The sequence below is a fragment of the Phalacrocorax carbo genome, chromosome 9 (assembly GCF_963921805.1).
Source record: "Phalacrocorax carbo chromosome 9, bPhaCar2.1, whole genome shotgun sequence".
Classification (NCBI taxonomy): Eukaryota; Metazoa; Chordata; class Aves; order Suliformes; family Phalacrocoracidae; genus Phalacrocorax; species Phalacrocorax carbo.
The window spans coordinates 15,688,258-15,701,943 of NC_087521.1; the positions used below are offsets into that span (position 1 = coordinate 15,688,258).

At 39.0% G+C, this 13,686-nt stretch overlaps 1 protein-coding gene across 1 annotated transcript in view; it reads left to right on the forward strand.

Moving 5' to 3' along the window:
- TSHR (thyroid stimulating hormone receptor) overlaps positions 1–13,686 on the forward strand; it is a 60,311-nt gene that overhangs the window by 25,309 nt on the left and 21,316 nt on the right. Inside the window, exons 4-5 of the mRNA XM_064460125.1 lie at positions 5,897–5,971; positions 13,027–13,101. Coding sequence (XP_064316195.1) covers positions 5,897–5,971; positions 13,027–13,101 — 150 coding nt within the window. The remainder of the gene's footprint in view (positions 1–5,896; positions 5,972–13,026; positions 13,102–13,686) is intronic.

Sequence of the window (13,686 nt, forward strand, 5' to 3'; positions counted from 1 at the left end):
GTGGCATTTATAGGCTAGAGATGGACTTTCACCAAAACATCAGTATTTGTGTGATGTGAGAGGGATTTCTGTTGTGTCACTTCCTTTGTATGTCAACGCATGCATGGATACAATCCATAAATGCACGGCCACCAGCCTCTATTTGCCTCACATCAACATTTGTCCCATTGAAAGTGGCTACCCTTGCACTGCTCTGTTTGTTGATGTCAGCAGTCTTGAGACAAAGTTGTCTCACCTTTCTTTTTTTTTCTTTGTGGCTGGCCCATAATCTGTCATCCTATGCGTGGCTATTTGATGTAGGGAACTTCTCTGCCATCTTGCAATTCACCCCCTAGAATGAGAGTCATGTAATTTAGAAGCGACCTCAGGAGGCCTCTAGTCCACCACCTGCTCAACGTTGGGCCAACTATAAGGTCCAAAGAGATTGCTCATGGATCTATCCAGGCTGGTGCTCAGCTTTATCTGTGTCCACTGTTAACTAAATAAACCACCTCATTCAGCAAGAGGCCCACATTTTCTTGTTCAGCCTTTTATTACTAATGTAGCAATAGGAGCTTTTCTTGTCCTTGACATTCCTTGCAAGTCTCAACTCCAGCTGAGCTTTCGCTGAATGGCTGAGATGGACTACTACTTAAGAATTCATGAAACAGAATTTTGGGGGGACATGGAGGTCTCCCTAGTTATATTTTATAGTTTCATGCAGTAATAACTTTCTAAAGTCCTTGTAAGTAATTGTTCTTGAATATCTACAGCCTCATTTACCATCTCAGTGTATTTTGGAGATTTTTTAGGGAGGGAAATGTCCCTCATATAACATATAGTTTCATATACAAGCCTGATAAACTTTGTTCAAAACAGAGTTTTATTAAATGTAGAAGGATGTCAATTCTTATTCAGCTCTCAGTGGCACATAATCCATTGCTTAGGCGCCTTTCAGATTTTAAAATTCTTAAATTGTAGTGTTTATAAATTTATAGAAGCACAGGCATGCATCTGAAGAATTCAGTGAACCCTTCTCTAAAGATGTCTAGCCTCCAAAAACTTCCAGTGGCCAAAAGGCTGTTACACCAAACCTTCCTAACCTGCATGGCTCCTGAGGTGAGGAAGGGGTATTCATGCTGCCTGTCTCTAGATCACTTAGGGACCTCATAGGCTAAGGACACTTAGCCACCTGGTTTCTCTCCATGGGCATTATAAGTCAGTGACAATATTTTGCTTATGCTGTTTGGTAGTCACATGGTAACAGATAACCACCCTATTGCATGCTTTGTTCATGTTTCAGTTGAAGAGGAAAGTCAAAAATACAAAGACCTTACGGCCTTGAATGAGATTAATAGGGGCTTTTTACACATCTTTAAGATAATTTGTTGGCATCCATGTCAGTTTATTTGGTTCGTGATTTCAAGGCTACCTGGGAAAACAAATGTCAATACCTTCTGCAAATTATTCTTTAAAGAGAGTACCTGAATATGGAGTTTTACCTTCCCCCTACTCCATATTTATGTGTAGGAAAACAGCATAGATACAGTTGAATATAGCAGTAACCTACCTAAAATCATGACCTGATGTGATAGTGTTACACTCTCTCTCCTGCTGTGCAATGCCTCCTGGATTACCATATTTCTCTTTGTCTTCTTATTTTGAAAAAGTCTATGAAGAACCCACAGCAGTTTAAACTTGAGTAGTATTAATGCGCTTCTGGATTTTTCCTATAGCATTATTATAGCATTACTACAAATCATGAACTCCCATCACCTTGATATAAAGTTTGGGTTAAGGAACCAGTACCTGTATTTTAGCTACAGCTCTTGTGTGTATGTCTTGGCCTCTAATGTACCACATGTCTCATTTGGCTCTCCCAGCCCATAATTTCCATCAGCAATGAAAATTACATGATCATTCCTTGCTTTGTAAACTCATCTAGAAAATGCAAATGTTCTGAAGTTTCAATAGGGTGGTAGAAACTGTTTACTATTCCAAATATAGCACTTAATTTTGCTGTATGGTTTCCACAACATAATTTCCACAAATAAACCTTTTTCCTCTGTACTGAATAGAAAATTTTGTTGCCCTCTTTACAAACCTTGTTTGAACAAAAATTTTAGAGCTACTATTTCTCTTGATGAATGCATATCTATCTACCCTTGATAGCCAGAAGTAGAGATTGTTCCCCTGTGTGGCTTTGCCACAGGAATGAAGCAAAAAGCATTTCAGTGCTCAAGTGCAAAGCTAATTCCTGTCAGAAATGCATCGGTGCACTGAAAAAAAAAAGGTTTTATAAAGTATTCAGATGCAAGAGAAATTTCTTTTTTACATCCTTAAGGTTGCAAATACATTAAATCTTGATAGAAGGGCTTTGTCTGGGCAGGTTGAACGTTCAGTATTTTTAAGGTCAAGGGTAAGGAACCTTTTTTCTGGGCTCAGGATGATGCTTTGGGGTCACATTCATGAGTACATCACAGACACCTGACCTGTAGCTCCCTGAGCAGTTTCCTCCGCAGCTTTTCCATGCAAAGTAACATCCCCGCGTTGCACAGTGCTCGCTGCCAGCAGCCCCACGCATTGCCCCTGTGCACCGTTTTCCTCTGAGCAACGCAGCGGCGTCTCACGCCCCACGCGCACGGCTGTCCCACAGCCAGTGCCACCACGTGCCACACCTAGCGTGCCTCTGCGCCGCGGTGCTCCCACACCTGCCCTGCCCCGGTGCCAGCCCGTACGGCACAGCCCCAGCTCAGGGCTCCAGTTGCCTTAGCTGCTCCTGGTTGTCCTCTCGTGAAGTAGCCCACAGGTCACCGAGCTGCCCTCCGTCAGCAGCAGAGGAGAACGGGGCAGCCGGCGGGCAGCGACGCAGGGGGTGCTGAGGCTGGAAAAAAAATGAAAAAAGGTGGGGAGAGGGAGAAGTAAGAAAACAAGGGCAGGGAGAGGGCCTTGTGGCTACTGCCACCTGCCAATCTGCTTTAAATACTGTGTTCTCAGGCTCTTTCTGAACGGGCGATGGTTGATTGAAGTGTTATCTGCAAACAGACTTTCTCTGAAGCTATGCATTTGGTGTTTAAGCTGTGACTGTGTTCGCGATGGGTGTTGAAGGCATATTGAAATTCTGCAAATTAAACACAGCTGTTAGGGAAAGGAGGTGCTGAATTGTAACACACCTTCAAAATGGGAACTTATACACACTTTTCCTCTTCTGCTGCTGCAGCTCCTTCCAGTCCTAATTGATATGATTTTTATTTCTTACATTTAACATGTTGTATTATGTGTTCATTAGCCAGACACCAAAGGCTTTTGGAGGCACTCTGAACACTTGGAAGTAAATGTTTATGCACCATTAATACATGTTTCTGTTTGACATTCCTGTCTCAGAGGAGATTTTTAATGAGTTTGTGCGGCTTTTGGGTGTTCATCTAGAAGACACTAAGGCAGATAAAACCTCTCATTTCCCTGTCATCAATGATGTTGTGGTTTAATTAATGTACACAAATACATCTGCTTGTGAAACAGAAGAGTGGAGGTCAACACGCAAAGAAAATAAGCTGTTTCCTTCCCACTTTTGTTCCACGGCTGAACGACAAACTCTAACTCAGTCAGCTCCAAGCCAGGCAGTATAGCAAAAATGTAATGTGCAGCATGGTGGGAAGGGACTTGGTGGCTGTAGGGGTGAGGGAGGGCAGGAGGAATTCCTGTTGCCACTCTTTTGCCTCTTCTCATGTGTGAGAGAAAAGCACTTGCCCACCTGATGTAAGGTGACCCATTCTGAGCATGGAGCACACAAAAAGTACTCTCTAATTCCTAGCCCCAGCATGAGGATGCAACATTTGTTCGCTATCAATTTTTAATTTAATTTTCTGTCAAGCTGATTTATATATAGGTGTTTGTTACATAGAACAATTTTTTTTTTTAATCTGTCATTAATATAACCTATCTTTTGGTATGTTAAAATGTAGGCTTTGTTAAAATGGAATAATTAATTTTTTTTTTTAAAGACTGAAACTCCGATTTCCTGGACAACAGACTTTTATTGCTTACAGGAAAACAAAATTAAAGCGTTTTACATAAACGTCTGACTCTGCTATACTCAGTTACAGAGGTGCAGACTGGAAATACATTCCTGCCTTTTGGAAGAGGCAAATAGCTTTGTAGAAGCACTATTACTGTAGAAAGAGAATCTGTTGGTCATACGGTCTCTACCAGTTACTTTTCTGGTATCTTTACAAACACTGTTGGATACTTCTCTGAAGTGACCAATAAAAAGTAAATGTTATGTTAGAAGAGTTAAAATTAGTTCAGGTAATATGCTTTTAGCTCCAGTCTGGGGAGGACATAAATTCCCTTGGAACAGTTAGTAGTATTAGTCATCTGCTGATTGTTAGAGCATGCGCTGGTCGCAAAGCCTTTCCAATTTTTTAAAACATTTTAACTATTTTTTAATACCCATTGAAAGAAAGAAAGATTTATCTTCTTGAAAATTTCTACAAAAAATAAAAATCTCATCTATAATTGATTGTATTAAAAAGCGCTCCTGGATTAAATGATCATATTTTAATTTGCTATTTACTATTATTACTCTTAATATTGTCATTGGAAAAAATGGAAAGAACGTTAAAAATCATCCGTTTTGTTTAAGGAACACAGCCCATTTAGAACTGATGTAAAATACCATTTGGGTATTTTTTAAGTATAGTATGATTCAGGTCTTTGCAGGTCTACTGATTAAAAAGGAGAAACAACACAGTCTCTTTATTATTACATTTTATTTGATTTTGATATCTAAAATTGGCATCTAAGACTATTCCAGTCAACCTAATTTTGTGCATTTAAAACAATGATCAAGTTGTGCAGGGTGTGTGTAACCACGCAAAATATTAAAAACTGAGTCAGTAACAACTTCAATCAAGACTATCACAAGATAGTACTTAAATATTTTAATAATAAGCACAAGAATATACAAGGCATTCCAATTATTTTAAACACCTATAGATTAGAAATATGATCTAAAATATTATTATAAAAGTAATTAAAATACAGGAATATATCTTTTTAATGCTATTCCAGCATTAATAAATTTTAAAACTAAGAGGTATTTTGAAAGACAGAATCAGATAATTTAACCCAAATAGTAATATGTCAGTTACTCTGAAAATCTGCACTAGTTGTATTGCAACTTTATTCACACTTCAAAGCCTTTCGCAATAGTTCCGGTAGTATCATCCTCCTAATGATGGTGGAGAGAGACTGTAGAGCTATTTTCTCATCACAATCCGTAGATCACTAGCAGTACAAATGCGACTCAGTCTAAACTGTGGGCAAATAAATATTTCTTAAGCTTTCTATCTGTTTTTGCTTCTCAGTCACATTACACCTTACATCCTTTAAGACATTCACTGTATTGCTAGAGTTTCTCTCTAAATTCATGTTAGAGCTCATTTTTTTCCTCAGCAATATCAAAGCACCGGTTGCCCTGATGATTTGTTCCTCCCTAGAGAAATTGTGACAATTGTTGCAGTGATGGCCCTAGGGCCATCTTAGTTTCTTTCCTTCCTTTTTAACTCTTCAATATAAAGAAATATGCCAATTTAGGGCTAGATGCCCTTTGAGAACTTCAAGGTGATCTTAAGTGGGGAAAAGGGAAGAAATGTGAAATATGGATGTTTGCTTTTGCTGTTTAATAGTACTGTTGTGTTTTTTATTTAACTGTATTCTCTAGTATAGCGTGCATCTGAGGCATCAGTCAAAATCCAAATCCTGCTACAAGTTCCTCCCTCAGACACTGTCTGGCAGTGTCATGGCAGTTGGATGAGAAAAACAATGAGAGGAAAAAATAAAGTGGCAGGATGGACACTAGCCATGGCTTGCCAAGGTCTGAGACTTTTTTCTTTTTCTGTTTCCTGGTGTTTAGCTACATCTCCATAGATGAAACACTTCAGAGTCTGGAGGCCCATTCCTTCAACAGTTTGAGTAAAGTCACTCATATGTAAGTACTGTATTTAAATAAATGAATAGAGCCATAAAATAAATTTGGGGATGAGTGGAAATAACATACATGTTGATGTTTGTTACTCTTGTCTCCTTTGTAGCTGAATATTCCTTTTTCCATTTCCTTTTTCCGTAATGTGGAGTCAATCTCTTTTTTGACTAGTGCTTTCTTTTCCTCATCTTTTTGGTTCCCTTGCTCTTCTGTATCCTCCCGTAGAAGTGTAAGAAAGTATAGTGAAAAATATGTGGGTCTACATTGTGAGCTTGATAGCAAGTTGAACTAAACTGGCAACTAAGAATTACTCCTGTCAAATCACTGAAGGTAAGTGTAAAACTATTACGTAAGCACCAGAAATGAAACCAGAAGGGCCAAAGCACGGAACAAAATGACACTAGATGGAGACATGAAGAATAATAAATAATCATTTTGGAAGTGCACCAGTAGAATTAAGAGTCTTCATCTGGTTATTAAATGGAACAGGAATGTTATGGACAAAGGCTTCTGGGAAGTGTTTTTATACATTTTTGTTCTGGTCAGTCCTCACCAAATGATGCACTAGGGCAGTTCCAAAAGTGGTAGGATACCTGCATCCAGGGAGTTCCTGTCATTCAGCAGTACCCTGTCAAAATGAGAAGGTAATGTATTGAATAGAGCTTCACAGGATCCGTCCCGTATCTGGTACTCTTCCATGTTTCCATCACTGATGCAAATGAGGGACCTGAAAGTGTGCCAGCATCCTAAAGTTCAGATGAGTTGCAGTTTGGCATATTTCACAGAAGATTTGTGTTTGCGGAGGTTCCATGGGAGAGCTCTGTGGTTATCACGGATCCATAAAACTTTGTCAGGGAGGAAAGATTTTTGTGTCCAGGAAGAAAACATGCCAGAGGCAGATCTATCTTTTAAGTTTGTTGCAAGGGGTGAAAGCTACAACACATTTTCCACACTGATGTTTGACAAAGCAAAAGTAATAATATCCTTAAATTAGATTAGGCATGATTCATGTTAGACTCTAGAAAATGTATTCATATGGCTGACATAAGTGAACACTAGAATTGTTTTCCTGGGGAGGTTGTCCCTATCACTGGAGGTCTTTAAGGCTGTGTAATCAGAAACTCCATAGGTCTATTTAATTTTCACTCAGAGAAGGAGATTGAACTAGATGATCTCTTAAGACTCCTCTATTTTCTATAATTCTTTTCCTTTTACTTTACACGGTGTGAAACAGAAAGGTTAATAAAAATAAAGGCGATAATATCATTACTGTTACTGTAGATAGAGAGCAACTAATACTGGAAAGTAGAAGTGAGTATCTGACAAGCAGAGCTAGGAGTCCAGAATCGTGAGACCTAGTTCAGTCCAAGAACATGCTCCTGAAATATTCCTGAAAGGGTTTCAGAGGAAGGCTTTGGTGGGAAAACAGTACTTATCTTTGGTTATAATGCCATTCCCCCTTCTGTAGAAGGTTTTCCCAGGCTTGTCATCTTCATGTTCTCCCTTCCTCTTTCACAGTTGTTGTGTCTAAGATTTCTTGTTTAACACAAATGAACATTTAATGAAACATTTACTGGCAGCACATTTTATAAGCAATGAATAAAGCATTTGGCACCATGCCCTACAAATTCCTCATGTGGTACTTGTTTTGTGGTTCACCTTATTAGAAGTTAAAGATAAAATGCTCTTGGGCCATTGCATTTCATTGCAGGATTCTTCCATGTAATATGCAGTGTAGTATCTTGTCTGTTTTAAATTATATGGATATAAAGGCTTCTTGAGGATGGCTTGAGGAAAAAGCTAGCTGGCTAGATAGCTGTTTTCTATTATTTCTCTATTAAAATCAAAGTGGAGAATGGGCTAGAAAAAATCTCCCTTAGGATCTTAATTCATAACACAAACCTGATCTCCTTCAGTGGGTCATGTAATGTAAGCCTTTGAATATAAAGAACTCTTCCACAAAATGTGCACTTTTAAATGTGCGATTAGTTTGAAGGAGTGGTGGATGGAGCTCTGGTGTTGCCAGTGCCTCCTCCCAAGGCACTTATTCTTGTGTTGTGCTCTGTAGCACTGCCTGATTTGCATTACTTTCTGTTACCTAAAAGTTTGGTGAGGAATACGAGTAGAAGCCTTTTCTCTTGTCCTCTTCCAGTCTCTAAACACTCCCAAAGCACGTTTATTTTCCTGCCTGGGAGGACAGCCAGTGCCCCTTGCCATAAGCGTGCCTCTGTCACAGCTCCCCTGGAGTCAGGCCAGAGCACATCAGCAAGGTCCAAGATCGCCGCACAGTCACGTCCGTGCCAGATGCCAGGCCTGGCTCTGCTGTCCATGACTGGGAGGCTGCAGGCCTGGGCAGGGGTCAGCAGAGCCCATGGGCACCTACGCTCACGTCGCAGGCTGCAGGGAAGGCACAGTGGCGAGGAGGGTTCCTGATCTGCTAGACAAGGGTTATGGTAATGTGGGACCCCTTATATTTCTCACAAGGCACTAGCAAAAAATACACTGCACACAGACATGCAAGATATACATTTTTTGTTCTGTACAAGAGCCAAAAATACTACCCAGGACAAGGCACCAGAACTCTACTCACAAAAGCTGTAGGCAAACCCCAAACCTTTGCAGATAGCCTATGAAGAAAGGCTGTCTCTACCACAGAAGTGCTTACCAGGTTTTAAAAATCTTTTTGGAAGTAAGGCACATGTACTATTTAATCAGGGAATATCCAGGCATCTGGCAAATTAGGCAGTTGCAAATAAGCTGTGGAAGAAAGCAATTTACAAATTTGACCAGTTGTCTGAATTGCTTTTATAACCCCTCTGATTTGTTAATGCTTATTGTTGTTGGGTTTTATTTACTTCCCAAAGAAAAAGATTATTTAATACTGGATAAAGGTTATCATAGGGTATTTTAAAGGAGGTTGAAGTTACTCTAACAGTTTTGAAAAGAAGTCATTTCACAGTTTCATTTTCACTGGTTGTTTTTCATGGACTTTTCATGAAGTGCAGTTTCATGTAAATAATCTTTTTATCCTAATTTAAACTTATACACACAGTTTAATTTTAAAAACATTTGTTTTTAAACATAAGATCTTCCTAGGAGAGAATTCAGTATTTGTGGAAGGGAGGAACTAATTGCTTTGGCTTGAGTCAAGCATCATGTGAATAGGCATCCTGTGTGTGTCACCATCCCTGTCTGCCAAGGCTGTTAGTGTGCTTCAGCTTTGATCTTCAGCACTCCATTTTCTTGGTCCTTATTCAGTTCATATGCCTCTGTCCTGACTTTCTGTTCCTTCCAGACCTCATCTCTTTTTAAGCATAGGTCACATTTTTATGAACCTATGCCTGTGAAGTGCTGAGCAACTTCAGCAAACTAAGGATACTCATGACCTGCTGTACGTTAATGGGACAGATCTCATTTTGGTTGTAATTAATGGCAAAATTCCCACTCTCTTAAGATGAAAATCAGGGCCAAGGCTTTGTGGGTTTTTTCCCCCAGTTGTGTTAAGTTGGTCTCACAATGGTTTCTTGTTCCTTCTTTTTGTCTTTACCTTTTTAAAGTAAGGCTGTGAGACAAACTTGATGTTTACGAATTCAGAACTGTCTCTCCCATGCAATGGTGTAAGTATTTATTTTTTCTAGCTATAATTGTGAAAGTGTCTGACTAGCAGTCAGTGTCTCTTTGTAAGTTGTCTTACTGGTAGAGTTGCCACTTCGTTGCATTACACAAAATAAAAAGCTTTTGTAATTAGGTCATTGTTTCTCAGGAAAACATTCCTGCGGAAGGAGCCGCAGAAAAATTCACTCTTTCTTTTCCCCTTCTCTGTGTCTTGCTCACTCTCCTCTGATCCCTCTGTACTTCCTTCTCCTCCTCGCTCCAAAAGCTCTCTCCTCTTACACAACCACACAAAAAGCCCTCTCAGCATTTGGGAACAGGGCCAAAGGTTATGGTTCAAGTGGCTTGCCCTCGTATATGCAACGTCATTTGGCGAGCTGGTGGGGGATTGCTCTCCATCTCTGCAGTGAGCTGCGGTGAGCTGGAGCCAAGGGCCAGGGCTGTACTTCTCCGATTGGACACCTCGTGGAGCCAGGTCATGGGACACGGCACTGCAGAAAGGAGAGGTGATTTGATGCAAGTATCTGAGAAGCAATTGGAGATGGAGACTGAAGAGATCTGGGGGGACTGCTGCATACCTGCAGTGGATTTCGGGGCACTGGGACAAGTGCTGTGCAGACAGATCTTGTTAAAAGCTGCAGCGTAGAGGTAGGGAATAGACTGTCAGGAGCCTGAGCCTGTTTTCTGGTACTAGTGGTGCAAAGGGTTAACAGGTGCATGCAGATGGAATAACTTGGATACTTTGGCTGTAGGGGGAGAATAAAACATGGAAGTAGATATACAAGTGAGAGTAGGCAAAGTAAGTCCAAGAAGGTAGAGAGGGGTCCCAAGTTATTACAAAAAAAAAAAAAAACCAAAAAGGGTGGGGGGGGCTGATTTAAAACATTTCAGAACTGCTGACCTGGATATCCTTAGTCTTCGTAGGTATCTCAGCATAATGTCATTACATTGAGGCTCTATGGCCAGATTTGCAGTTTCTGGGTTCTGGTCTTGAACAAACTCAAGGATGTGTCAATATTGCAAGGCAGGTATGAAAGACATGTCTGGTAAATTAAACTTAAAAGCCACTTAAATATGTAAATGTTTGTGCTCATTTTTAATGTTACTGAATTCTTATAGGAGGTTAAGTAGCTTATTAACCTTTCTAGAAGTTATCTGGCAAACTTAAGCCTCATTAATTAATTCATTAGACTAATTTTAAAATAGTTATTAGTTTCATTTTTTAAATTAATTTGGATTTGGAACTAAATATTTATATCTTTGTAACTGAACATAAGTTCATACTTATTTGTAAGTCCTGACAGAGGGCTTTATATCATCAAGTGACTTTCTGTGCACATCTGTTCTTGATGTGTTAAAGTTTTTTAAAGTATTTTCTTTAACAAGCAAAACAGAGTTGCTAGTCATGGACAGTCAGATGGTGGTTTGATTGTGAACCTAGTACATTTTTAGTTACTAGTCTGAGTGCCAGAAATAAAATCTAAAACATTGATTGTCTTTAAAGCATAAATAAGCCAATTCTTGTTTTATGTACTTTTAAAAGTAAAGCAGAAGCTGAATAGTTTGTAAAGTTACTTTGAATAATTTTTTTAATATTCCACAAATAATTCAGTTATCTTCTGGGTAGGTAGCAGCACTCTTCCTTCTTACGAGCATCTCTAAGTAATTTTAGTTAGGACTGCAAAGTGAAATGTTTGTTCAAGGAGCCTTTTGCCTCTCTGCATCAATGGTCAACAAAGATGCCTATTAACTTAGTTTTTTTGATATCTTTAAAGCATTTCATTCCCAGGACTCAGAATTGTTACACTGCTGTTGGATGCAGAATTTAAGCACTGTATGCTAAGATTAAGTTGTATTTATAGAGGGCGTCAAAGTTCCATTTCAAAATTCACTTAAAATCAGGTCTCATAGATACTTAAATATCTGGGAAGTAGCCTAATAGACATTTTAAGTTATACTCTTTGGCTTCGACTGCATTTTAGGGAGCTAAAACTACTAATAGTTTTCCTTGAGCTGCTTTTCAAAGGAACTGTAACTTTCTAAATCAGTGTGTTTCAATCTTTTAAATTCTCCAATTCAGAAAAGCTTACTGATAAAAGTGCAAACCCTGTCTAATGACTCTGTTGATAATCAACTTGCTGTTCTTAGTTTTTTGTTACTCAGCCAGCCAAGTGCAAGAAGCACATTTAACTGGACTTGACGTAGGGAAAATTGGATTTTTCACCTGATTTTTTTTCCTTAAGCATATCATTCACTTCATTCAGATCACCTTTTACCTTTTTATACCTCTGTCATCCTCTTTCTTATCTATTTTGTCTAAAGACTTCTAAGCAACTGGTTGTCTCCTGTGGATTTCTGTAGTGCCTACCACAATGGGCCCTTTTCTTCCTTTTTCACTTTAAGAATACAAAGTGTAGGATAAAATGCGAGTATAAATACAATACATATTAAAGCATACATCTTTTCTAATCCCAGCATTACCAACTCAAGGAAATTGAACAGCAGGGTCATAAACCTTTCCCCAACATTCAGCTGAATTATATTGATTGCCTCACTCACATTATTAAAACTTTTCTCTGATTACTGTGCCAAGTGTCTCATCTGGCAGTTTTAAATCTTTTATTCCCAGATTGATTAGTTTTTGATTTGCCTTTGTTAAACAGCACATGCCCTCTTATGGCCCAGTTACTTAATAAATCCAAATCTGATTGAATCTCATTGCATTATTTTGCGTTTCCAATTTTGGTACCATCTGCAGATTTTGAATTCTTACTTTCAGTACCCTCATCCAAATAATTTATGCAGAATACTATGAATAGGAACAAGCCAAAACCTGATGATCCACTTCTAGGCTGAAGGCTGATCTGAAGACCATCTTTCCCTGAAATATGTTTGGTATACAACAAAGGAATATCTGGCCAGGAAGTTCATGAGCCCAGCATTTTCACTGTAGTCATTGATGGAAAAAACATGTCAGTTACAGTTTATGGAGCAAATCCCACTGTTGGGAGTGCCCTAGGTTCCCCACTACCTATTTAGCATACTTCTGCTTCCCACTCATGTAGCAATATTTTACCCATGTAGCTGAGAATCCTTAAAGAATCTTTTAATTCTGCCTAGTGTCTACTTCCAGTGTCATGCAAAACTCTCATCGTGTTCAAAGTAATAACCATTACCACAGGCTATTGCTTTGATTTTAGGACCACACAGACAAAGGATCCATAATCAAATCTCAGGTCCTTCTTTCCCCCTTGCTTAAACTAGCCAGTCTCCAGGACTGCATCTATCCAGATGATAATTCATAGTGGTCTTGATCTAGTACTGCCCAGTACAGAAGCTCATTGCAGGAATTAGGTCCCTGAAATGTCATTTTAACATTGCTGATTTCTGTTATGATAAATAATTAAGTATTAATGATCAATGTGGTAATGTTCCTCCCTTTTTTGCAGTGAAATTCGAAATCTTAGAAACTTGGATTACATAGACCCAGATGCCTTTAAGAACCTCCCAGTTTTGAAATACCTGTAAGTATTTAGCACCTATAATGTATTGACACTTAAGCCTCACAGGTGCCTCTTTACACTGTAGCAGTTTTGTTTCTTTGCGTTTCATTTCGGAACCGAGTGCAGTGTTATTCCCTGTTGCTTTATTTTAATGACAGAAAGCCAGCTAGGGTAGGGGTTGGAATTTTGACTGCTTTTGTGAGAAAGGAAAACATGTTCACAAATTCATCAGTAATATTGCCATTCTTCTTATGCATTAAATGTGTGGAATACACTAGCGTTTCCTTGGCAAAATTCCACAGCTAGCTTTTATCTTTCTTCTTATCCTAAGTGCTATCTTACTATATTTTTGCAGGAAATAGTGGGAAGAAGGGATACAACAGAAATATACACATCTCTTACATTTACTAGATATTTACACAGGGTTTTACAGCATACCTGTCAGCTAAATGTGACAAGCCCGTATATAGACACCTGATTTCATATGACCTCTATGGCAGAAAGAAATCCTGAAGAATTCTCTGTATTCCCATTAAATTTCTAAAGAGCAGCACAGAGTAACCAAACCATGAATTCCAAAATTATAGCATCAGAAAGAGAGATGAG